Raw genomic sequence first — 27,099 nt, 5'->3', positions numbered from 1 at the left:
TCTCCATTCCTCCTGCAGACCCTAGGTAACCACTAATCTACTTTCTGTTACACATTTGCCCCTTGTGGACATCTCCTATAAATGGAATCATACAATAAGTCGTCTTTGTGACTGGCATCTTTCTTTAACTTAGCATGTTTTCCTGATGCATCCATACTGTAATGTGTATCAGTATTCCATTCCTTTCTATAGTTGAATAATCCATTGTTTGGATATACCACATGAATGATGTCCATTATTTGATGCACATTTGGGTTATTCTGCTTTTTGACTCTCGTACATAATGCTGCTGTGAACATTCATGTGTAAGTTTTTACGTAGACATGTTTTCATTTCTCTTAGGTGTATACCTAGGAGAGAATTGCTGGGTCTTATAGCAATCTATGTTTAACTTTTTGAAGAACTGCCAGAATATTTTCCAAAGTGGTTGTACCATTTACATTCTCACCAGCATTGTATCTGGTTTATTTTATTTAGCATAATATTTTCAAGACTCACCCATATTGTAGCATGTGTCCGCATTTTATTTTTTAAGGTTGGATCATACTCCATTGTATGTATATACACATTTTGTCCATTCATCTGTGGATAGACATTTGGGTGGTTTCCACCTTTTCACTGTTGTGAATGATGTTACTGTTAAACACTGGGGTACAAGTATATGTTTGAGTCCCTGTTTTCAATTCCTGTAAAGTGGAATTGCTGGATCACATGTTTAACTTTTTGAGGAACCACCAGGACGTATTATGCAGTGGCTACATAATTTTGCATTTCCACCAGCAACGCACGAGGATTCTTTCTCCACTTGTGGAGAAAGTACTTTCATGTACTTACTGGCAGTTCGTGTATCTTCTTTGGAGAAATGTCTATTCAAGTCCTTGACCTATTTTTGAGACTAGTGTTGCTGGATTGCTCAGTAAGTAGATCTTAATATTTAGTGAATCTTGCTGGATTATTCCTTCAGTGTAGTTTTTTAATGTACACTTCTCTTCAAAACATATGGAAGTTCTGATGCCAACATTTAGTGTTGCCAGAATTTACAACTTTTGTTTATTTAATGGATATGAAATAGTAGCCTGTGATTTTAATTTGTATGTTCCTAATTACTAGTAAGGGTGATCCATCTTTCCACCTTCCATATAAACAGAAGTTTACCTATTCATCTCTTTCACATTTTTTGATCAGGTCGACCTCTTTTCTTATTGATATATTTACTTATTTCTTGTATGATTCCAAATATTTTTTTCCAAATTGTGCCTTTAAATTTTTTTTTCCTTTTTGAAGTAGGAAGAACTGAATTTGAATTTGGGTCCTTAGGAGTTAACATAGGTGCCTGAGAAACTAGTCACTCAATAAAATTTAGGATGAATAAGTATTTTTCAGAAATCTAAAAATCTGTGTTATTTTTTAAAGCAATAATGCTACTTGTTTTTAAAATAGACAAAAGTGTATACTTACAGCTTATATAACATTTTAATATTTAGTACTTAGAATCATATTGTTTGGGTTATATCTGTAAACTTATTTAGAAGTTATATTTTGGGGGGGCACCTGGTTGACTCAGTTGGTCAAGCATCTAACCAGCGCAGGTCGTGATCTCGAGGTTCGTGAGATTGAGCTCCACTTTGGGTTCTGTGCTGACAGTGTGACGCCTGCTTGGGATGTCTTTCTTTCTCTCTTTCTCTCAAAATAAATAAACTTTAAAAAATGCTTTAAAAAAAGTTGTATTTTTGCCTGATGTTTTATAGGTTTACATAGCTCTCCAGTTGCATTGCTTTTCTAAATTTTTCTAAAAATTATCATCAATATTTTATTTAAATAACTTGTTCCAGAGACCAAACTTTCATTTTTCCCTCCCATTAAAAATCGACTGATTTTCTTTTTTGAGTCTCACTATTTTCTGTATAAATCTATCAGGGCAAGTGTTGTATTACACTTTGTTTGCATTTCTTTCTCCCCCACTCATCCATGCTTTTTAGGTTTGGAGACTATCTTATCCAATGAATGGCATATAATTAGAAGTTCATTAAATGTTAATCTGCTAACTCCAATTTAGCTTTTTTTTTTTTTTTTAAGTGTTTGTTTATTTTTGAGAGACAGAGTGGGGCAGGGGCAGAGAGAGAGGGAAACAGAGACCCCGAAGCAGGCTCCACACTGACAGCTGAGAGCCTGATGTGGGGCTTGAACTCCCGAACCAAATGACCCGAGTCAAAGTTGGACACTTAACCGACTAAGCCACCCAGGCATCCCCCAGTTTAACATTCTGATGATGAAATGGAATTTGGTGAATAAGTAATTAGTAAAATAATGTAGCATCTCTTTCTGCTGACTTTTCAGAGACTGTTCCAGTAAATCTTTACTGCTTAGGTGCCTGACCCTGCAGATCTTACTGAACATTGAGAATTTAGTCAATTTAGGTGTAGGTTTACCAGGCCTTTATTTTAGTATCTTAGTAATTATTTTAGTAGTAGCTAACATTCATAAGACTTTCACTGTTTTGCTGTCCTTTTTAAGTGTTTTTTCATGATTTTTATCTAATTAAATTCTCTTTGATTTTATATGTTAGGTACTCTTAGACTCATTTTAAAGATGAAGAAACAGAGATGTGGAGAAGTTAAGAAACTTGACCCGAGTTATACAATTAGTAAATGGTGAGCCAGTTTTTGAATCCAGGTAGTCTAAATTCAGCACTATATTCTTAACCACTGTATATATACTAAATAAAATTTTGGTTACACATGAACTTTATATTCCAAGAACAATTTTGTTAATAAAAACATACATGGTAGAATATTTTTCTTAAAGCAAGATAGGGACTATATTTTCTGCCAAGGACTGATGATTCGCCAGGAGGGGTAGGGGGGGGCAGGGAGAAGAGGGAGAGAGAAAATGTGAATGAGTAAGTTTAGGACTAAATACATAAAGAAAGCATTGAGTTTGTCTAAGGAATCAGTAAGGGGAAGAGAGTGGGTTGTTTGTTTTAATGGAGAGATATAGGCATTTTAGCTTATTTACTCATAACAAAAAAATTAGTGAAATAAGTTGTCTGTAGTCCTGGGTTGAGGCCTTGTAGTGCAAAAATATCTAACCTCTTGATTGGGCTAAATCTCTAAAACTGTGACAGCAATAACAAAAATATACTTAATGGGCATATTGTGACAGAGAGAGGGGGAGAAGGGGAAGAAAGGCAGGGAGAGAGAGAATCTCAAAGTCCAGGAACAAAAGAGGAAAAGGGGATATTCAGAGAAAGAAGAAGCCAAAAAAGGAAGAAATATTTAGGGCAATGAGAGATAACCTGTCTTTTCTATCAGTCATCGGCTAAAATTGTTTCTTCCAGATCCTTTCCCCAGCCCCATGAAACTTTGCATGTGGGGGTTCTGTTCTTCTAAAGCGACCCCAGTACTCTGCATGTCACTAAGGTAAAAGGGGTCTCTATCTCGCCCCTTGTTTAGTCCTGTCTTTGCTGCTGATTCTACAGTGTGTCCACAATAAATCAACCAGTGTTTGGAGAGTTACCAGTGCTAATGGTGTTTTCCAGGTGTAGAGGAAAATAAAACGAAATAGCTTCTCCCCTAGAGGACTTTGCAATCTAGTTAGGAATTTAGAATGTAACTTTATTAAAAGATAATTAACAATATCCTGCAATATGATGTGTCAGATGGTATAGACATTCCACACTCAGCTCTAGCTCTTTAACCAGCTCTTTTTAGCAGGCAACCTTGTCTCCTACTTTACAGATTAAAAATTTTGGTATAAAAACAAACATCTGTGCCTGCTTTCATCCTCTTTCTTCTTAGATAAAACAGTGTCCCTTTTCAAGGCTCATTCTTTGGGCTGTATTTTCTTTCTTCCTTTCTTTTTAAGTTTTATTTATTTAAGTAATCTCTACACCACGTGTGGGGCTGGAACTCACAACCCCAAGATCAAGAGTCCCATGGTCTTCTGACTGAGCTAGCCAGGAACCCCTGGTCTGTATTTTCTATTTTAGCCCTTCACATCTTCTTTAGAGTTTTCCTGTATGTCCTTTCATATTAGTACACATCACTCTCTTGTTGATTTTTTTTCCCCAGACCCTGAAAATATATTGCCCTTCTATCTGGAGCAAAAACCCCATCATCATCCTTCCGCAACATTGTCTCCACCCCTCACCCATTTATTTCCCCCTTCCATCTTCACTACCTCATGGTCACAGTTCAGTGCATTGTAGACTCTTGACTGGGCTCAGGTCATGATCTCCCAGTTTGTGGGATCAAGGTGCTCACAGCTCACAGTCTGCTTGGGATTCTCTCTCCTCTGCCCCTCCTCTGCTCATGCTCGCTTGCTTGCTCGCTCTGTCTCAAAATAAATAAGCATTAAAAATTGTTTATTACTCGTGCAGTTGTACTATTTTACAGTAATTTGGGAAATTAAGTGAATTAAGAAAAATGACTTCTCATTGTACATTCATCTCACTTAAGTACAATGCTTATAATGAATCAGCCATGTTAGTTTTAACACTAAAATTTCAAAAATCATTGAAAAGTGATAATTCTTTTAGTTTCTTTAAAGTAACGGTGGATTTTATTTTATTCAAAACGAAAAGGAAAAAAGGAAATGAGATTTGCCACTTTGCACACACATTCTTAATTTTTTTATTTCCTAGTAGAGGAAAATACTTTGGGGGCTTTAACTGTGTTACTTATAGAAACTGTTGAGTATATTTTGTGTTTCAGTTTCAAAAGGCAAAAACTGAGTTTTGTATTTGAAGCAGTTGCACCTTATGCTTAATCAATTAAAAGAAGATCAGAAAAGTCTGAGGACAACCAAATTATTGTTTTCATGTGGTGTATTAATTCATGTGTTTCTGCCTATGCCTGGAGTTTAGCCACTCCCCAAAGCAGCCAAAGTTTTTTGTCTGTATCTTTACCCCCTTTTGGCTGCATGCTCTGTTTGCTCTCTCTCCTTCAGTGTCTTTGTCTCTCTTTATAAATAAGTAGAAAACTTTACTTCAGAGAGCAAAGGGACAGGAGAAGAGCTATCTTAAGAAATTTTTATTTGTGCCAACATAGAAGTGCTTTGTGGTAGGCCATCTGGACCGGGAGGATTTCCTCAGAATGTAAAGTATGTCGTGAGAGTTAGAGAGCTGGGATTTGCTCTGGAACTATCTGGGAAGGCAGCAGGAAACGTAAACAGAACTGGTTTATATTGCTTGTAACGTAGGTGGCAAGAATGGAAGACAGCTTGCCTGGTCTCGCTTCAGTGTGTGTTTCCTCTACACTTACGAACTTCTGCACTGGTAACGTATCTTTCCTTTCCCGCGAATTCAAAACCTGTCTCACAGACTTTACTCATGACAAAAGAAGTCTGAGGACTGGGAGTGAACCTAGATCCGTTCTTTCCCCCCCGCCCCCCTCCTCTCTTTAAATATATGTGTCAGTAATGGCATAAATATTTGCTTACATACTTTTACAAAGTATTTAAGACTGAACCCACTATGTAAATAAATATAATCCTTTTGTGAGGGCAGAGTGGGCTTTGCTCAACTTGTTCTTTCCCTGCCCCCCCACAAAGGATGGCCATTACACTATTCTTGAGGGGAAAAATTAAAACAGCAGCTTTTAATGGAAAATAATTCAAAAATGCCTCTCTAAAATAATAGCAAATCATAAATTATGTAATTAAGCTTGATGTTTGCTTCTATGAAGTCTAACCAGAAAATTTCATCAAAAGCAGAATTATCTGTTTTTAATTCTTTTTTGTTAAATTAAGTAAGAGTTGGGGGGGAGCCATTTTAATTGTGAATTAATCCTGGTGATAGAATAAGTAAAGTCTGTCCCTGGGACCAGCCACCATGCTCAGAGTACTGTAACAGAAATATTTTTCGGGGTGTCTGTGTGTGTGTGTGTGTGTGTGTGTGTGTGTGTGTGTGTGTTTTGCTTTGTTTGTCTTTTGTTTTTTTACTTAACACAGTTTCTCTTTTATGCTAGTAGATGAATTTTTAGTAAGACTGTATTACCAGGAAAAACACTTAGTTTTAAAAATGGAAAATAAGCAACATTATTTGTGTTATTTCATTGAAGCCAGAAGCCAGTCTTACTTTCATAGAATCATATTGCTAACTGGAGGTAATTGATATTGTCATTTACTAGCAAAATAAAATATCCAAGGTTTTAGCAATTTAAATGCCTTACTTAATTAAAACTTTGAGAGAAAAATGTGACTTTTGAAATAGAATATTATGATAAGTAGGAAACCTTAATTCCTGCATAAATATAAATATATCTTCCTATGAGTAGCTGTGTTTTTAGAATATATTTTCTTTGGTTTATTTCCACAAATAAATTTTAGCCGTTGTAGAACACATAGTGCATTACTTCTTGATATAGTCCTTAAGTATTTCTGTCTTTATGCAATATTTGAAGACAGCCAATTCCACTTTAGAACAAAACAAAAAAATCATTTAAGTTGCTAAATTCCTTCTGATACGAATTTACTAACGTGGCAAATCATTTGTAATTGTGTTTTGTGTTATAAACAAATAATTTTTAAAGACCAGCTCTTCCTTTGAATGTATTGTATTGATTTTTGTGTCTCTTCTTAGCCTGAGAATATTCTTTTTGAGTATCATTTATAGTCATACTTTTTACAGAAATGCTTTCATTGGCCAAAATTGTTTCTTCCAGATCCTCTTCCTAGCCCCATGAAACTTCTCATGAGGGGGTTCTGTTCTTATAAAGCATAAAAATCTATAAATTAACCAAATTTGCATTGAAAATTCTACATCACAGCCTAAATTAACTTTGCTTTTTTTTCTGAGAAAATAATTTAAATTTTATTTACACAGAATTGTGTGTGTGTGCGTGCACGCACGTGCGCACAGAAAATTCATTTAAAAGAGTAGAAGGCAGCAAAAATCCTCAGAAATCCCACTTCTCTGAGACCTACCTCTAGTGTCTCTATATCTGTATGTACATGTATACCTGTAGATATACAGTTCTACACAAAATACACAGTAATTGTTGCCTTGCAAATTTTTTGTCTATATATTTTTAATTTCATAGTATGTGGTCACTCTTAATAAACTTGTTGATGATTATAAATATACATCATCGTTTTTAAGAGTACATAGTATACCATAGTGCAACCATTTAATCAGTTGCCTGTTTATAGTCCTCTAAGCTAGTGCCATATTTTTTTCAGCTGTAAACAATGCATGGTATTGTTACTATTTTCTCATGTTTCTTCATCCTTATTAGCTCCTCTAATCTTCCAATTTGCATTGTCTTTCTACCCAGTAAATCCTGCCAGTGCCTTAACATAAGTGTTTTTAACAAGGGGAGATCATAGACCATTTAAAAACATTTTTTAATATTTGTTCTTTGAATGGTATTGTGTACTGAATAATATACTTTTCTGAAATGAACTATTTTTTCCCCCAGAGATTTATAGGTAATAATTAAGGGTCCTACCATTAGCCTCAAACTGTCATAAAAACCATCTTATTTAGTTGTTTTTATGACATAAAACCTCAGAGTTTTTTGGAAGTACAACTCCACTTTTTATCTGTTTTGGAAAATTTAATGTGCAAAGATGATTCTCCAAAAAATGAAATGAGGAAACCAGCTATAATTTACTCATCTCCAAAATTCTTTTTTTTTTTTATGATACAGATGTTATGTTTTCTGTGGATGCCTCCCTATACTAGCCCTTGCCCTCTGTCACCAGAAGTAACTATTGTCACAAATTTTGTGTATATTATTCTCTTTATAGTTTTATTCTAAATAATATGTTACTTATTTTTGTGTTTTTTGAATTTTTATAAAGTTTATCTGACTTGCTTTTTATGCTTATCAGTATATTCCTTGGACTCATACATGATGTTGCATTACCACTCAGTATTATTCTGTTGAATGTTTGTATCACAGTTTATTTACCCATTTTACAGTTGACGAACATTGAGATTTTTTTCCCGTGTTTCTATTTTGAACTATGCTGTTGTAAACATTCTTGAACATGCCTCTTGGTATATGTGTGCAAGAGCAGAGACTGGGAATACCTGGTAGATAACCTGTTTTGTAAAGTTTTATTGGAACATAGCCATACCCAATCATTTACATGTTTATATATAGCTGTTTTTTGTATTATAAAGGCAGATCTGAGTAATTGCTACAGGGGCTCTATGGTCTGCAAAGCTAAAATATTTATCTAGCTCTTTAACAGAAAACGCTTGCCAGTCCTGCTGTAGGATAGGGTATATACACCTAGAAGTGAACTTGCTGAGTCATAAGATGTGTGCATCTTCAGTTTTACCAGATGATGCCATGGTTGGGTTCCCCCCCTCCTCCCCACAAAGTCATTGAAGCAGTTTATATCTCCTAGCAATAATGTAGGAGAGTTCACATTACTCTGTATCCCTGGGAACACTTGATATTGTCACACTTTGAATGTTTTGCCAGTTTGGTGAGTATAAAATAGTATTTTATATGGTTTTAATTTTCCTTTCCAAAATTTTTATTTATTTTTATTATTTTAAATGCTTATTTTTGAAAGAGAGAGAAAAAACAGTGTGAGTGGGGGAGGGGCAGAGAGACAGACAGAATCTGAAGCAGGCTCCACGCTCTGAGCTGTCAGCACAGAGCCCGATGCAGGGCTTGAACTCACAAACTGTGAGATCATGACCTGAGCTGATGTTGGACACTTAACCAATTGAGCCACCCAGGTGCCCCTGCTTTCCAAAATTATTAATGAGGTGCTTGAGCCTCATTTCATATGTTCATTGGCCATTTGTTCCTTTTTGTGATGCTTAGTTGAGATTTTTACCAATTTTTCTGTTACAGTTTGCAGGAATTCTTTATTCAGGATAGTAATTCATTACTATGTGTTAAAACTATCTTCTCCCAGTTTGTAAATTGCTTTTTCTCTTTATCGTGTCTTTTAGTGTGCATACATTCTGAATTCTAATGTAGATAAGTATCAGTCTTTACTTTTATGGGTAGTGCTTTCTGTGTCTCATTTAGGAACCTCTCCTTCACTTCCAAAATATGAAGATATTCTCTCTTACTAAAGGTTTTATAATTTTATCTTTAATCCTTTAATTTACTTGGATTTTATTTTTGTGTGTGGTGGAGATAATAACTTCATTATATACTTAATTTTAATGAATTTGTAAATTTTAATTTAACTTGGGAAGTTTAGTCATTATTTACATATTTTTATCAGCTAGAATCTTTTTCTCTTCCTCTGGGCCTCCAGTGACACTAATATTAGGTCCAAGGCTGCTTTTTTTTCCCTCCCTTTCTGTTTAGATTGTATAAATCATATATATAATGCATGTGTATATAATATATATTCTAATATAATTTTTTAAATAGAAGAAGTTCTAATTTCAAAGATTATTTTCTTATAAACAAAAAGCTTGGTTATCCAGTATCCCATAATTTAGGAAGTTAGATTGGGAAAGAATGTTGCTATAGACAGCCATAGTTAATCCTAACTGCAAATAGTGAAGCAGAAAAGGTATCCTGAAAGATTAGGAATTTGAAAATGTAATACTTTGAGTGTTTTAATTAGAAATATAATAGCCTCTAGTGCATCATTCTGTCACAGTACTTGTAGCACAAAGTAATTAGTGTTCTCAATGAAGATTGAGCCGTCTAGAAGTGGCTAAATTAGAATTGTGTGTCTTAGTCAAGAAGGCAAGAAAGTATTTTACTTTAGAAAGATTTACACAAAATCATTAGCATTGAAAAGGTACTAGAATATATAGGCATGTCTCATTCTGATGTGTTGCTGGATTGCCAACTTTTGGATATTTAGAATAGAATATGTTTATCTCTGCAAAGGTAATGTATTTCTGAATAACTCAGAAGCCAAATTAACTGATTCATTGTAGTAAAAGCATAATGAACAGCTATCATTGTAGTTTTAACACTATAATATTGAATATTGAAGTCTACTAGTTACATATAAATTTGCTTACACCACTAATAAAAGAGACTTATGCCAACAAATAAGAGTAGACTGATAGATAAGAGGTTTATGGACCTCCGTTCTCTCTCCATTCACCTCCCTCAACCCTTCCCCCCCAATGAGTTTAACAACCCTTGAGGATTCATTTGTAGTAACTTTTAAGGCTAGAAACTATCTTGAAAAGGAGCAAAGAAATGAGAGCTTATTGTATAAGGGAAAGGAGCTAATGTATACTTACATTAGGAAAAGGAAGTGTAAAAAGCTCCCAGAAAGTAGATATATTCTATTTGCTGAACAGATATGTCTTGTGAAGGAGAGAGAGTGTGGTGCATTAGATCATGAGAGAAAAAAATAAGAGCAAAGTTTTCAAAATAGAGAAGAGCGATGGATTTTTTAGAGTCATCTCAGGGAGCAATTCTAACCCCAGTTTGCTGTTTGACCAAGAGGAATTCACTTGAGTACCTAGAGTCTTAGTTTATTTACCTATAAAACGGTAGGGGAGAGGGAGAGGGAGAGGGAGAGGGAGAGGGAGAGGGAGAGGGAGGGAGGGAGGGAGGGAGAGAGAGAGAGAGAGAGAGAGAGAGAGAAAGCAAGTGGGGCAGAGAGAGAATCCCAAGCAGGCTCTGCGCTGTCAGCACAGAGCCCCATGTGGGTCTCAAACTGAGATCATGACCTGAGCTGAAATTGAGAGTCGGACGCTTAACCGACTGAGGCACCCAGGCACCCCTATATGTTACTTAATCTTAAGCTAAAATGCATTGCTTCTGGAGCTTGATTTCTTAAAGCAAGTTCGTTCCATGCACAGTGTTCCAGTTTTATTAAAAAACATGCTAGAAGGGGCACCTGGGTGGCTCAGTCAGTTAAGCATCCAACTTCAGCTCAGGTCATGATCTCGCGGTCCGTGAGTTCGAGCCCCGCGTCGGGCTCTGGGCTGATGGCTCGGAGCCTGGAGCCTGCTTCCGATTCTGTGTCTCCCTCTCTCTCTGCCCCTCCCCCCTTTATGCTCGCTCGCTCTCTCTCTCTCTCTGTCTCTCTCTGTCTCTCTCTGTCTCAAAAATAAGTGTTAAAAAAAATTAAAAAAAAAAACATGCTAGAATATAAGGCAATTAATGCAAATTTTTACTCATTGATTACAAAGGCTAGAAAAGAGGCTGTGTTAAAGACAACAACCCTTCCTGCCTCAAAATAAGTAAACTTAAAAAAAGATTAACATATTATACATTTTTATGGTGAATTTCAGGTAATATAGAAATACTTACACTGAAAAGCGAAAATTACTTTTTACTCCTCTCTTTCCAGTCTCATTCTCCTAATCAGAAATAACCCAGTCACCAGTTTGATGTGTATCCCTCTAGACTTTTTTCTGTGTACAATATATACATATATAAATATGAAGCTTTGTTTTATTTATGTATTTTTAATTTTTTTAATGTTTATTTCTGAGAGAGAGAGAGAGAGACACCAAGTGTGAACGGGGGAGGGTCAGAGAGAGAGGACGACACAGAATCCAAAGCAGGCTCCAGGCTCTGAGCTGTCAGTACAGAGCCTGACACAGGGCTCAAACTCACAAACCACAAGATCATGAACTGAGCGGAAATCAAGAGTTGGATGCTTAACTGACTGAGCCGCCCAGGCGCCCCCAAAATTACCTTTTTCAAACAAAAACATGATTATGTCACTCAGTAGTTATAACTCTTAAGTAGCTTTGTGGGGGAAAAAAATACATTTTTTTTGGTCCTCCTGTGATTATTGTTAAGAATGTAGCATGAAATACACTAAAGGGGCACTTAAATTGTGAGCCAAGAGTCCTGTGTTTGAGTCTCAGGTATCAAGACTGATTTGGTGACCTTGGGCAAGGCTATTTAACTTCTTGAGCTATTTCCTCAAATATCAAATATAGATAGTGTGAGGAGGGGGATAAGGTAATAATATGAAAGGTACAATATAAACGCAAGACATTGTTAATAGTTAACCTTGTATTTGTTATGCCCTTTGAAAAATTGTCCTTGCGTCTTATCACAGTATCTAGCAGGTCATGGTAGGATTTTTACAAGCTGAACCACCCATCATTTCACGTTTCACATAATAAAAACCTCAATCACTAAGAAAAAAAAAGTTTAGAAAAGTTAAATGACTTGACAAAAATGAAAACTAGTACCATGTCAGTAGTAAAATGCTGTATAACCTTGACCTTCTAGTCTGATAGTCTTTCCACCAGGCTCTGCTGCCTTCCTAAAATAATTAAGATTATGTATTTATAAAAATCACATAAATATGTTGTTTGTGATTGCAATTTAATTATATAACTCATCCTTTATAAATTGAGAACAGTGTAGAATGGCACATCCATATTATTTACTGTCTTCATCAGGACCTTTGGCTTACAAGAAATGGCTTGCAAAAAGGGAATTTATTAGTAGATATAATTAGCTAGGAGGAATATTAGAGCAACTCTGAGAATGGAAGGTCCTGGATTTCAGAGACTAGAACTGCATCTCAGGGCAGTTAAGACTCTCTGTCACTAATGGCCTTAGGTCTGTGTCCTTAGTTAGCAAACCAGGAAGAAGGATGGACTACAGCTCCGCCTCTGGGAAACTTGGGAGGATTCCATTTGGCCTAGCCCACATCTCACAACCACTCCTGTAAGTAGTAGTAGATTAAACCATATGAAATTGCCAGTAAATATTTTTTACCAACTTGAAAGGCCATTTTGTATGGTTAACCTATTAATAGTTCAGGGTGGTAGAGGGGAGAATGAGGCATCATTGATTAACAGCCCTAATGGGACTTCAGAAAATGGTAGAGTTCCACAAAAGAGAAGAGGTGCTTTTCTTCCAACCAGAAGAAGGAAAATAGGAAGGCATTCTGGGCAGACAAAAATCATAGTGACATAATAGAACGCACGAAGTGTGTGGGTCAGCTAGAATTCAGCTGGGCCACTGTGGAAATGAAAGAGGCCTCAAATATTAAAATTTCTAAAGTCAGAGACTGAATTGTTCTTACTAGTCCTTTTCTTAAGCATCTCAGTTTGACAGAACTCCTTTTATGTAACAAATGCACCCAAAGCACTCAAATTACAACTATTTTACTTTTCTGTTGTATCCTAACATTTGTTGGATATCAAACATGTTTAGGCACCTTCCTCATAACCTGTTTAAAGATGAAGAAATTGAGGTTCAGAGAATTTGCCTAAGATTATACAACTAATCGTTATTAAAGTCTAAATTGAAGATAAATTTTCATTCTATACTGGTACTTCTCAAAGATTGTGCATGAAATACCTCTAAAAGCAGAAGAGAGTATGGGGTGCCTGGGTGGTTTAGTCCGTTAAGCGTCTGACTTCGGCTCAAGTTATGATCTCACCGTTCATGGGTTCGAGCCCCATGTCGGCCTCTCTGCGGACAGCTCAGAGCCTGGAGCCTGCATCTGATTCTGTGTCTCCCTCTCTCTTTGTCCCTCCCCTTCTTCCTTCTTGCGCTCTGTCTCTCTCTCTCTCTCTCTCTCTCTCTCTCTCTCTCTTTTTCACAAAAATAACGTTTAAAAAATTAAAAAAAAAAAAAAAGAAGAGAGTACATATGTATACCTGAGAGGTCTGTTGGCATATGTGATTTTAAACATAAATATTGTTTACGGCTCCATAACAAAGTGGTGATAGCCTTGCTTTTTAAGTGCTGAATTGTTTTAACTCAAACTTTGAGTTAAATTGTCTTTTTAGGAAGGTGGATAACACATTCTCTCAGTAGGAGAAAAATGGCACACTACGCCTTTATTGTGTGAATAACTGACCCAGTTTATAAAACTCTGGTCCAAACCATACTTCTTGTAAGAATCTGAATTTTCGTGCTTATAGTGCATTAGCCAACAGCTATTGATCTTTCTATACGTTTGGGTTCTGACTGACCCAACTGTTAACAGTGTGCTCTAAAGTTACATAGCTTTGGAAGTAGTTTGTAATTGCTATGTTATAGTTAAACTTAATTAGGCTTTTTGTTGTTGTTGTTACATACCTAACAAATAAGTATTAGCTGTGTGCTTTATAGAAACCACACTTCCTTTTTCAAGAGTTGGGACATCGGGTAAGAAAAAACAAGAATATATAGCAATATCTTGTGGCATTTGGGGAGTATAGTAAAGACAGAAATAAAGAGTGCTTTCTGATCATTGATGCTGAAGGTGAGTGGTTCGCAGTCTTATACATAAAGCAAAACTGTGAAGTGATTTGTACTCCTTTTTTATTTTCATAGAGAAGTAGGATAATGATGTGATAATTTAAAGGATACTTTGGATAGTTGACTATCTTGCAAGTTTCCAGAAGTCTCCAAAGTGATTTAGAGAAAATTTTGATGAAAAAACTAGTTAAGGTTATAGTATAATAATGGGGAAAATTTGATCATGGGGAAAATTTTCATAATTGTAGTTTTATGTCAGATATATTAACTTTTACTATTTTTAATTCATTCAAATAGCCATGGAAAATATTTACAGAAGTTAATCTGTGTAAAAATGATGGGTTTGTTTTTTCCCCCCAATTTTTGTCATCTTTTAAAAGACTTACCTGAATAGATCTTCTTTATGTTCCTTTTTTTGTTTGTTTGTTGTTTTTTTAAGAGCATGAGAGTGAGTGTGAGCAGAGGTGGGAGGGTGGGGAGAGACGGGGAAAGGGAGAATCTTTTTTGTTTTTTTGTTTTTTTAAATGTTTGTTTATTTTGAGAGAGAGAATCCCAAGCAGGCTCCGTGCTGTCAGCACAGAGCCCAATTCAGGGCTTGTATCCATGACTGTGAGATCATGACCTAAGCCAAAATCAAGAGTCAGAAGCTCAACCGTCTGAGCCACCCAGGCACCCCTGAATAGATCTCTTTATTTGTTGTTAGATTCTTTCTTGAACAGTTTACTTAAAACAAAAAACAAAAAAAAACCATCTTCTTCATTTTATAGATGATAGTATTTCTGCTGCAAGTACTTCCGACGTTCAAGATCGCCTCTCAGCTCTTGAGTTACGAGTTCAACAACAAGAAGATGAAATCACTGTGCTAAAGGCAGCTTTGGCTGATGTTTTGAGGCGTCTTGCAATCTCCGAAGATCATGTAGCCTCAGTGAAAAAATCAGTTCCAAGTAAAGGTAATTGTTTATTAAAGTAGGAAAAGTCTTGCTTTTTGCAGCTTACTTTGCAATAATGTGTAAAACTTGTGTATTTTATCAGTGACATTAAACCAAGAATATAAAACTATAGTTTGTCTTTTGGATTAGCTGTAACTATAGTTTGTTACATTGCCTTTTTTTTTTTTTATTCCCAAGAAATTCTGAAAGTTTACTATTTATTATTTTAAGTAGGAATATTTTTGTAATACCACTGATTGTACATACAGCTTTTATGTCATAGTATTTGTGTGAATTTAGTATTTTCCAACTAGATAACAAATTTACTGAGGGCAGGAATTGAATCTTCTTTTTGTGTCTCCCATAGTAATTAATTAGCATTGTATCTTGAACATAGTAGATAGGCACTCATGTACTTTTTGAGTCAGTCCTCTTACCATTACAGAAATGATAAAAGTCATAGTTCAAACAACCTTATTCTAAGCCTTCTGTGGTCATTAGTGAGAAAAGTTCTGAAGAATTTAAGCTCTGAAACTTACTACCAACCCCAGTACCGTGTTAATTTTAACTTCTAGATATTAAGGGTTTTCACAGGTTGAGAGAAACAGTCATTAGAATGCTATTATTCTGAGTTTGGAGCAGATCTTGTGTGGCCTTTCCCTTCCTCCAACCACCCAGAAAGAATTTTAAATTCTTTTATGTTAAGCAACTGAATCTATTATTTCATATATCTTACGATTTTTTTTGATAGAGTAGATGGACATAGGCATAACTATCCCCCATTTTGGCAATGGGCAAAGTGAGGATATTTATGAATTCAGTTTCTGAATGTTGAGTTTGAAGTTATATGGTGTGGAGGTAGACACATAGATAGCTGAATTATAGGTCTAGTGTTCATGTTAATCTTGGCTAGCAGGAAGAATTTGGGAATATTCAGCTTATGGATAATAGTTGGAGCCATAGAAAGAGGATGTAAAATGAGAACGAGGCTCAGGATAGTTCTCTTGGGAGCTCTAGTATTTCAGCAAAGAAAAAGTGATTCATGTTGCCAGATGCTACAAAGAGATTGAATAAAACAAAGACTGAGAGGTGACCCTTGGATTTGGCATTTATGAGGTTACTAGAAACCTCCACAAGCAATTGTAGTGGAGTGATAGGATTGCAAATCAAATTACAGTTGACGAGAATTGCGGAATTGGGAGTAGCAACTATAGTCACTCTTCAAAAAATAGGCCTGAGGGAAGAAAGATGGTAGTAACTAGAGGAAGATGTTAAATTGAAGGTCAGCTTTAATTTAATTTTTATTGTTTAAGATGTTATAGACTTGAGGATAAAGATAAGTTGAGGACAAAAGACAGCATGGAGGAAGATATTAATGCCAACATGAATAGGGGGTGGGAATTGATGAGGCAGGTTTCCTGAGAGTTTGGACAAGAACTGTAGCACAGGTAAGAAACTATTGGTCTTAGAAGACTCCTTCTTCTGGGATAGACTGAAAAGAGCTAAAACTATGTGGGGGTCACTAAATATTCACAGTTGTCAGGGCTGGAACTTCGATTCCTTACCACTTTTCCTCAGGAGACAGTGATGCTCTCTAAGAAGGTAAGACAGTTCCTACTGGTGAAAAAAGGGGTAATTGGAATGACTAGAGAATAGGAGACCATAGACATACAAAGGAAGTGCTGAGTCACCTTGAAAACACTGAAGTGGTGCATTCTGATTGTGTGGTTCCCATTCTTTTTTTTTTTAAGTTATTTTTAATTTTTATTATTGAAGTGTATAGTTAACATACAGTGTTACATTAGTTTCAAGTGTACAGTATCATGATTCAACAATTCTGTTTAGTCAGTGCTCTCCATGATAGTTCCCATACATTATCATACCTTACATTATTACAGTATTAATGACTATATTCCCTTCCCTATGCTGTATTTTTAATAAATGAATGGGTAAAGAAGATGTGATATATGTGTGTGTGTGTGTGTGTGTGTGTGTGTGTGTGTGTGTGTGTGTGTGTGTGTGTGTGTATATACACACACAATGTGATTCCCATTCTTACACTTCCCACCTTCAAATACTCTAGGCCTAGGTAGTTAATAGTGGAGACTTAGACAGGTGGCTGGGTTGATCTGCTCCATTAGTGGTTAGTAAGATAAATGTGTCAGTGACAAGGGATAAGGGACTGGAAAGTTTGGCAAAGGATTTCATAGAAACCACTTTAGCTAATAATGTTATATTGCAGTCCTTAAATTTTTTTGAGAACCAGCTTTGAGGACTGCCAAAATCAAGCCAGGAAGAACTTTATTTGGTTATAAATTGATTTTAATAAGAGGATTCTGGAGTTGTTAGAGTAGAATGAGGAGCCAGATCAGTTAGTGTGTGTGGGCTTTAAAGGGAAGGTGAACTTGGTGTAGAGAAAGAACACACCATTTATAATTGACATGTAACCTCAGCTTCTGACTGTATAAATATTTTAAATTCTGAAAGAGAAAATGGTACAGTGTTTGGTTATTATCCACAATATTTTTGAAAGCTTATTTCAGGGGCACCTGGGTGGCTCAGTCGGTTTAACGTCTAACTTCTGCTCAGGTCATGATCTCATGGTTCATGAGTTTGAGCCCCAGGTGCTCTGTGCTGACAGCTCACAGCCTGGAGCCTGCTTCAGATTCTGTGTCTCCCTCGCTCTGCCCCTCTCCAGCTCACTCGCTCTCTCTTTCAAAGATAAATAAACGTTAAAAAGATTTTTTTAAAAAAGAAAGCTTATTTTAAATAGGTCATACTAGTTAAAAAACATTGAGAATTTTTTTATTATGCTAAAACAACAGTACGTTATAATTTTGTGTTGAGAAAAATTTAAACACTTTTTTCTGATTTTTTTATTTCCCAAGATATTTGAGTAAAAAATATTTATAAAGAAATTAAAAAAAATTTTTTAAATTTTTTTAATTTATTTTTGAGACAGAGAGAGACAGAGCATGAGCAGGGGAGGGGCAGAGAGAGGGGGAGACACAGAATCTGAAGTGGGCTCCAGGCTCTGAGCTGTCAGCCCAGAGCCCGACGCGGGCTCAGACTCACGGAGTGTGAGATCATGACCTGAGCTGAAGTCGGACGCTCAACCAACTGAGCCACCCAGGCACCCATTTATAGAGAAATTTAAAGACTGCTTTTTAAAAATTTGATAGACAATGGTAAATTTTGTATGATGCATCAGTTACTTCATACTTACCTGTTCCAATGTCATAAAATACAAATAAAGTTAAATAGCTGTAGTTCCTATTCTCCAGGGACATACTTTCTGTAAGTTACTCTTTCTAGTCTTTGTTTAGTTGTCCTTACTCATAATTCCTTTTGTCTCTGAAGTGAATTTAGGATCAGATTTATTTAAGGCTCTTTAGTGACGACTTAACCTAGTTCTGGAGTTACAGAGCCATCTGCAGCTGCTACATTGGAACTTTTTTTCCCCCACATACTATCAACTCCTAATCCTTATTAATAACCTTATTAATTAGATAGGGAGCTCCTTTCCACTAATTGTACTTTATAAGCTTACTATGACTGCTCTTCTTACAATGTGCCAACATGGTTATATTCTGAAATGGGGTCCACTAGTGATTATTCTTTTTTTCTTTTTTTTTGACTTTTTAAAAAATTTTTATGTTTATTTTTGAGAGAGAGATACAGAGTGTGAATGGGGGAGGGGCAGAGAGAGAGGGAGACACAGAATCCAAAGTAGGCTCCAGGCTCTGAGCTGTCAGCACAAAGCCCAACGCAAGGCTCGAACCACGAGCCATGAGATCATGACCTGAACTGAAGTCAGCACTCAACCACCTGAGCCACCCACGTAGCCTACTAGTGATTATTCTTTAAGTTACTTAGTTAGATGCAGGCTTTGAAATGCTGTCTATAAAAGAGATTAAAGGGGGAGTTGATTATATAACAATTTGGGGAGATATTATTTTAGAGATGAGCATAATTCATTGTTAAGAATTACTCTGGTTCCTTTTAGTGGAAAAATTTGCTTGACTAATTTTTGTTTGCCAATATTGATACTTAGAGAAATATGTATTTAAAGGTTTTAAATTTATTATTGGAAATTCTAAACAGCTGTATCGTGGAGTTTATAATATACAATAGGAATTATTGGGAAAATATTAGGTGATTCTTCACTATTGACGTTTGTATATAGCCTAATAAAGATCAACTGTCAGTTTTGATATTAAACAGGATTTATATTATGAATATTTGTAATGATCATTTTAAGCAAAGTATTTTATAATAAATGACGTTTTTCATAAAATGCTCTTTTTAAAAAATAAAATTATTTTGTGGGAATTTTGTATATATTTTTAATTTCTTTTTAATGTTTGTTTATTTTTGAGAGAGAGAGAGACAGAGCCCGAGGAGGGGAGGGACAGAGAGAGGGAAACACAGAATACAAAGCAGGTTCTAGGCTCTGAGATGTCAGCGTGGACCTGACGTGGGGCTCGAACTCAACGAACCATGAGATCATGACCTGAGCTGAAGTCCGACACTTAACCCACTGAACCACCCAGGGGCCCCTTGTATATTTTTTCTTTATTGAAAAAGTAATTTCTGATACTGTGGAAAATTTTATCTTCTATGTGAATTTTTTTTTTAGTCCTCTGTGAAATTAGAATTTATTGTATTCACTTTCACATAAATTACTGATAGGAGAATACTCACTATCATTTGCTTAGATAGCTACACTTTTTTAGAGGATTTTTCTTTAGAAGTAAGGCTAACCCCCTGTTGGATAAATAAGTGTGAAAGCTCTTTATGAAACTGTGGTTAAAAGCATAAGCTAACTTCCTTATTGATAAATTCAACTAATTTTGCTAGATGGTGGTGATATGGGGGGGGGGGACATAGCTTTAGGTGTGACTAAAACTAAATGTTGTGTATGCTGCTGGTTTAATGACATTCTACTCATTCTACTGTGTCACTTTGTAGTAATATTACCATTCAGTAGATGTCTAAGTCAGAAGCACACCTAACTAGTCATTTCAGTATTTTTAGTACTCTTCTGTTAGTTTATTCCTTCTCATGTGCCAGCGGTATTAAAAGCTAAGCCCCGTTTTTTTCTCCAGTATATTATGCTCGACACTTAACTAAGGTAGAAATTTTCCCAGTAGTTTTTTTTTTCTTTTAATTTTTTTTTTTAACGTTTATTTATTATTGAGAGACAGAGACAGAACATGAGCATGGGAGGGGCCAGGAGATGGGGAGACACAGAATATGAAGCAGGCACCAAGCTCTAAGCTGTGAGCACAGAGCCTGATGCGGGGCTCAAACTCACAAACCAAGAGATCATGACCTGAGCCAAAGTCTGACGCTTAACTGACTGAGCCACCCAGGCGTCCCCTCCACCTCCCAGTAGTTTTTAAGGTAGCCAGTCATTTAAGTTTCTCATATACCTTCTCTTCTGTTGGAGAATTTTTTCCTTTTGACGGCATATGTTCATAATATATGTAGCAGTTGTAACGGAGTTCCTGCCAAAAGGAAAAAAAAAATTACCTGTATTTTGGAACAAACGGGAAGGCCCAGGGAACACTTTGGCAAGATTAGCTGCCAGGAAGACAAATTATGTCACAGCTGGTGCCTGGGAAACCCATTAAGACCTCTCAGGGTGACCAAATGAATGTAATTTGAGAATACAGTCCAGTGGCATTATGTGAAGACAAGCTGTTAGTATACAATGGTATATAAGCAAAGGAGTCAAATTTATCTGAAGATGAGAATCAGTCATTTTACACCAGGAAACTGCTGGTAAACCAAAAGTATCAAGCATTGCAGATGACATTTGAGAAATGAGAGAGCCCAGAGGCAAAATTGAAATGTAAAGAGTATCTGTTTTCTTAAAAAAAAACCAATCCTAATTGTGTAGAAACTGGGATAACGTACAGGCACAGGTCTGTATCATTGCCTCTTACGCCAGATAACATTTGGGAAAAGACAGAAATTGTCATAAGTTTGCTGTAAATGATGTTGATAAGTAAATTATACTAATCTGGTTGGAAAGTAAATTTCCTTGGTGGGCCCTTGGGCCAAAGTGACTGGTGATTGTGGTAGGAGATGGAGGTGTTTTATTATTTGACAACAGATCAAAGACTTCTAAGATGCACTTTGCATATAGAAGTATATGAGTGGATATTGCCTCAGACCAGGCAACAATTACCGTTTCCCGAAATCTAGAGTTCCATTTCTATATGAAAGTCAAATCTATCTTTGGTCATTTCAACTCAAAATATACTTTCAAAAAACTAGTGGCCATTAGGAGTTGAAAGGACTGAAGTACACCTTCCTGTGAGACAAAAGGAAAGGAGCTTGAAAATATAAAGAGAGTGGAAGAGGTCTGCAGTTGGAGCTGTGGGGCATATGATAGAGAATCTGAGATAAATAAAAAATTTTGAGTGTCAGCTAGAGTTTTTCCTCCATGGGCCATCTTTATCCTTCTTCTGATCAAAAATTTTCCCATCTTTTTTTTTTTTTTTTTTTTTTTTAATATTTATTTATTTTGAGAGAGAATCCAAAACAGGCTCTGCACTGTCAGCGCAGAGCCCCACAAAGGGCTCAGTTCCACGTACGGAGAAATCATGACTTGAGTTGAAATCAATAGTCGGACACAACCAACTGAGCCATCCAGGTGCCCGCCATATTTTTCCATCTTTTAAGGTTCAAACTATTTCCTGACAATATTGCCATTTCTTTGTCTCTTCTTGGAATCATTTAAAAAGTTTTAAAAGTCTGTTTTGGTACGTATATTTGATGTTCCTGCTAGATTATAATCTATTTGAAGGCAGGGACAGTTTGTTATTAACAGCTAGCCTTGGGATGACTCAGTAAGTACTTGTTAAATTGAATGTGGAGAATAGAAAGTTTTAGAAGCAGGAAGTTGTGGTTAAAAAAAAAAACTGGTTTAGAGAGGGGGATTGGGATAGATCCAAGATTAAGAGAATATTAGGGATTAGGGTAGCCAGGATTTTAGATTTTGTGATTTTGAATATGGAACAGTTTCTAGTGATAACTTTACTGTGTGAGTCTAGAGTATAGTATAGTCATTAGTATTTAGGAACTGTCAGGCTAAGTTATCAGAAAGGTCCTATGCTTGGGTCTGTCATCAAGGAATATAAAACATATGGTTAGTATTCTTATGTCATCATAAAGTATAAAAATTATTGTTGGCCTTCAGCTGGCATTAATGATGGTTTCTACTCTAATTAAAACTAAATACCTTCCTGGTTTATAGACTTTTAGCCTAAATTTCTATTTCAGCCAGGTTCCTGCTCAGAAATAGAACTACTTATACTTTTGTAAAAAAGGAGAGGTTCTTGCTGCTTCCAGTCCTGTAGGCTAATTTTTGAGATCACGGCTCAGACTTTATAATGTCTAAGCTATAGAGGAGAGGGATGTGTGTGTGTGCATACACATATATACATATATGCACACACACACACAGCACTAATGGTGCATTCCAGTCATGGATCTGTGTAACTTCAATAATCATTTTTATGTTCCATTCTTCCAGTTAAGTTCCTAATATTCTGAATTTCAAAGAATACACTTTAGACTTCTCAACTGAAAAACAAGCATTCACCCACAGTTCCTTTTTGTTTCCTGCCTCTGCTTTACTTAATGCATTGCCTCTACCTTGGGAGATGATTCACTCTTTCATCCAAATGCTAAGGATTCCCAGTACCAAGAGCTATTTCAAATTAAACTGTAGGATTAAAGGCGACCATGAAAACCTTCTTTTGGCCTTTTCTTGCTATTTATTTATTTATATTATTAAAAAAATTTTTTTTCAACGTTTTTTATTTTATTTTTGGGACAGAGAGAGACAGAGCATGAACTGGGGAGGGGCAGAGAGAGAGGGAGACACAGAATCGGAAACAGGCTCCAGGCTCCGAGCCATCAGCCCAGAGCCTGACGCGAGGCTCGAACTCACGGACCGCGAGATCGTGACCTGGCTGAAGTCGGACGCTTAACCGACTGAGCCACCCAGGCGCCCCATTTATATTATTTTTAATGTTTATTTGTTTTTGTGAGAGAAAACACTAGCAGTGGAAGGGCAGAGAGAGGGGAACAGAGGATCTGAAGCAGGCTCTGTACTGATAGCAGAGAACCCGATGTGGGGCTTGAACCCACAAACTGTGAGATCATGACCTAAGCTGAGGTTGGATGCTTAACCTACTGAGACACCCAGGCGCCCCTCTTGCTGTTTACATTAGTATCTGGGGTCCTTGATGATTTAGTACTATTGTCTGCTTAGAATTTCCTTTCCCCCTACTCCCTCTGGTAAGTTTCTGTGTGTTATCCTGGCACTGCTTAAAATGTCACTCTACGTTTGGCAGAATTATTTCTTTCTCCTTACTTAACTACTCCTTCTGCCTGGACTCAAATGTTGATTTCACTGCTTACCGCAATAGAACCTTGAGCATGTTAATAATCTCTCCAATTTCTTCTTCAGTAAAATTGGGATGATAATAATAAATCCCTTTCAGGATTATGGGTAAGGTTAAAGGATATACCACTTATAAAGTACCTAGGACAATGCCTAGCACCTGGCAAGCACTTGATAATTAATATTACTCCACACCATTTACTGTATTGACAGTGTCTGTTTCCTTCATCTTTTCAGTGAACGAGGCACTGTTTTAGGTGGTGGAGATTAAAGAAATAAAAAACACGGACTTTGCCCCCAAAGGACCTCAGGTAAACTGAGAAGACAGATAGGTCAGTATTACAAAATCATAGGTAATTCGTATTAAAAAGGTAAATTCAGGGTGCTGTGGGAGCACCTAGGATAAATACTTAATTAACTCAAACCGGAGTTGAAGGTTCCTTGCAGTAGGTGACATCAGCACTCATCTACCTTCATGATTTTAATAGCCACTTATTAGTACCAGTTCCCAAATTGTTCCCAGATCTAGGCTTCAGCACTTCAGAATTGTCTATCTTACTAGATTGTTCTGTTTGTGTGTCCTTCAGAATTCGTAAATGTACAATGTCCCCAAATTGAACTCCTTATTCTTTAAGTCTTCTAAACATTTCTTAAAACTGACTCCTCCCCTGCATTCATGCTACCAGGCTCTTATTTCATATCTCCATCATCTATGCTTGGACCACTGCCCTAAAATCTGCTCTTCACGTAGCCACTAGAGGGTTTTCTCTAAAATGTAAATTGAACTAACTCCTTTTTTCCAGCTCAAACCCTTTTAGTGATCTCTATCCTCTGTAGATAGAGTCTCCATAATCTAACTGCTGTTTACCTCTCCCATCTGGACTCTGCTGTCTCTTGTTTCACATTCTCACCACACAAAGAGCTTTTTGTCTGCCTCCTCTCTTCCATGCACTCACACACACCCCACTTTGCTATTATAGTCTGTTTCTTTGCACATACTAGAGTAAGCTCCAAGTATCTTATCACCTATCTTTTACTTGGCTTAACACTTGGTTCTGCATTTCTTCTAGGAAATCTTTTTTGAGTTCTGTGCTCCTAATCATCTTTATAGAGTTATGTGTCTTTCCTTTGTACTTGTTCATACTCTGTTCATATCACTGTTACTGTACTTACCACATATTTTCATTGCCAGTGTGATTCTCTTCCAAGATGTTGAACTCCGTGATGCCAGTAACTGCCTTTTACTCTTTTGTAAAACAAGGCTTTTAAGTCTTTTGAAAATCCATGGGTAGATGGATGATGAATATGTGTTAATTTAGGCAAGCAGGGATGACTAGCATATGCCAGAAAGGACAATCCAGGCGCAAGAGCACAAAGGAGTAAAAGTACTTAGTTAAGGAATTCAGAGGAAACTGAAGCATGAGGTGTGAGGTTGGGAGTGTTAAGAAATGAACCTAGACTGTTAGATAGGGCCCTTGGTGAAAGGTTTTCTTATGCCTTTCTGAGGAATTTAGTTCTTATCCGGAGGGCACTGGAGAACCATTTAGGGATTTTAAAGTGAGGAGCGACAGGTTGATTTACAGAAATTCATTAATTCTGAAATCCCTATATTTCTTGCATTTTAACATCTCTGAAATTACAGCACCTGTTTCTTACAATTGATTGTGCCTACAGTTCTCACAAGCAGCACATCCTTATAGGGCATTCAAGATGATGGTGCATGTTACTATTGATGGCATATCAAATTCAAAGACGTACAGCATGTTTCAGAAAGAGGATTCTGATGCAGTGTTGACAATGCCTTAAGAGAAGGGTAATATAGCAAGTAGGGAGAATAGAGCTAAAACTGAACATAATCCAGAACAGAAATTTGAGGCAGTCGTGGTGAAGTTGCATTCATTTAGTCTTCAGATACTGATCGGGTGCTTTCTGTGTGCCAAGCACAGTATAAATCACAGGGATACATACAAGAAGCACAAAACAAGTAAGGTTTCCAAATAGAGTTACAAATAATTATAAATGGGGATAAGGACTGCAAAGGAAATGGGGTAGTAAGAGAGTAAGATGATCATAAAAGCCTTCTTTGACGAAGTGCTGTTCAGCTGAAATTTAAAAGGTGAGGATGAGCCTTCCAGGTGAAGAACATTCCAAGTAGCAGAACAAATGTTAAAGATTAGGTGTAAGAAAGGATAGGAGGAAAAATTGAATTCAAGATTTTGGTCATAAGCCAAAACAAAACAAAAAAACAAACCCGCCTTGACTGTTATCTCACACCATACAAAAATGAACAAAATGGATCATAGACCTCAGCATAAGAGCTAAATCCATAAAATTTCTGTAAGAAAATACAGGGGGAACCTTTAATGACCGTGGGTTTAGAAAGAATGTCGTAAATAGGACACAAACAAGTACAAATAATAAGGGAGAAAGCCATTAGTTGAACATCAAAATTTAAAAATCTTGTTCTTCCAAAGATTTTTGAAAATAAAAAGGCAAGCTACAAAACGGGAAAAAATAGTTTCAACACATATCTCTCAAAAAACTTTTATCTAGAAGACAGCCCATTTAAAAAATAGGCAAAATATATAAACGTACACATGACTAACAAAGATATATGGATGTCAAGCACATAAAAAGATACTCAGTACTTTTAGACATTAAGGAAATGCAGATGAAAACCACAGTGAGATGCCACTACATGCTCAGCAAGGTGGCTAAAATGAAAAAGACTGGTCGTTCCAAGTATTTGCAAGGATGCAGAACAACTGGAACTTTTATACAGTGCAGGTAGGAATGTAAAATGGTGCAACCACTTTGGAAAACAATTTGGCAGTTTCTTAAAAAGCTAAATATTCAGGTACCATACAACCCAGGTATTTACCTTTAAGAAATGAAAGCATGTATCCCACAAAGACTTGTACACTTACGTTCTTTGTAGCTTTATTTGTAATACAAAAATATGAAAACAACCCCAATGTCTACAGGTAAATGAATAAAAGTATTGTGATATATCCATGTAATGGAATAGTATTGGGTTATAAAAAGGAATAATCTGTTGATACACTTATCAGCTCAGATGAAACTTAGCATAATTATGCTGAATTTAAAACATCAGGCAAGAAAGATATACATTGTATTATTCCATTATATAAAATGCTAGAAAATGTGAACTAACCTGTAGTGATTAGGAAGTAGAGTGGTGGTTGCTTGGAGTCCAAAGTTGAGGGAGGGAGAGGTGGATTATAGGACACAAGGACACTTTTGAGGATGATGGCTATGTTCACTGTGTTGATTGTGGTGATTGTTTCACAGACATATATGTATGTCAAAACTTAGTAAATCGTACACTTTATACATGTACAACTTACTGTATACCAGTTATGTCTCAATTAAAACCAGGGAAAAATAAAACAAAAAGAAGTTGTAGAAGCAGCAAAGGACTTAGTCACTTATTAATTGTTGGCTGTATGGAAATGGAAGAATCAAAGCTAATTTCCTGTTTTCTGGTTTATACCATGAGTGGGTGGTAGTAAAATGTAAGCAGGAAAAGAAGATCCAGCAAACGAGAGTGAGAAAAAATGGTCAGAGAGCTAAGACAAAATTCAGGCAAAGGCAGTGTCCTAGAAACTAA

The 27,099-nt window shown here is 36.4% G+C and overlaps 1 protein-coding gene across 7 annotated transcripts in view; it reads left to right on the top strand.

The window, feature by feature from the left end:
• The window catches only part of EML4 (EMAP like 4), a 160,582-nt gene that overhangs the window by 55,480 nt on the left and 78,003 nt on the right, over positions 1 to 27,099 (top strand). For 2 of the 7 annotated variants that reach the window (XM_042982097.1, XM_042982094.1), the window contains exons 1-2: positions 4,668 to 5,275; positions 14,885 to 15,067. In XM_042982097.1, the coding sequence (XP_042838031.1) occupies positions 5,209 to 5,275; positions 14,885 to 15,067 (250 nt within the window). In that variant the 5' untranslated portion in view covers positions 4,668 to 5,208. Of the gene's footprint in view, positions 1 to 3,228; positions 3,420 to 4,666; positions 5,276 to 14,884; positions 15,068 to 23,705; positions 23,801 to 27,099 lie in introns of those variants that run through there. The other 5 variants (XM_042982093.1, XM_042982095.1, XM_042982099.1 and 2 more) reach the window with 5 other exon arrangements.

The sequence above is a fragment of the Panthera tigris genome, chromosome A3 (assembly GCF_018350195.1).
Source record: "Panthera tigris isolate Pti1 chromosome A3, P.tigris_Pti1_mat1.1, whole genome shotgun sequence".
Lineage (NCBI taxonomy): Eukaryota > Metazoa > Chordata > Mammalia > Carnivora > Felidae > Panthera > Panthera tigris.
This window is presented reverse-complemented; position numbering and strand designations above follow the sequence as displayed.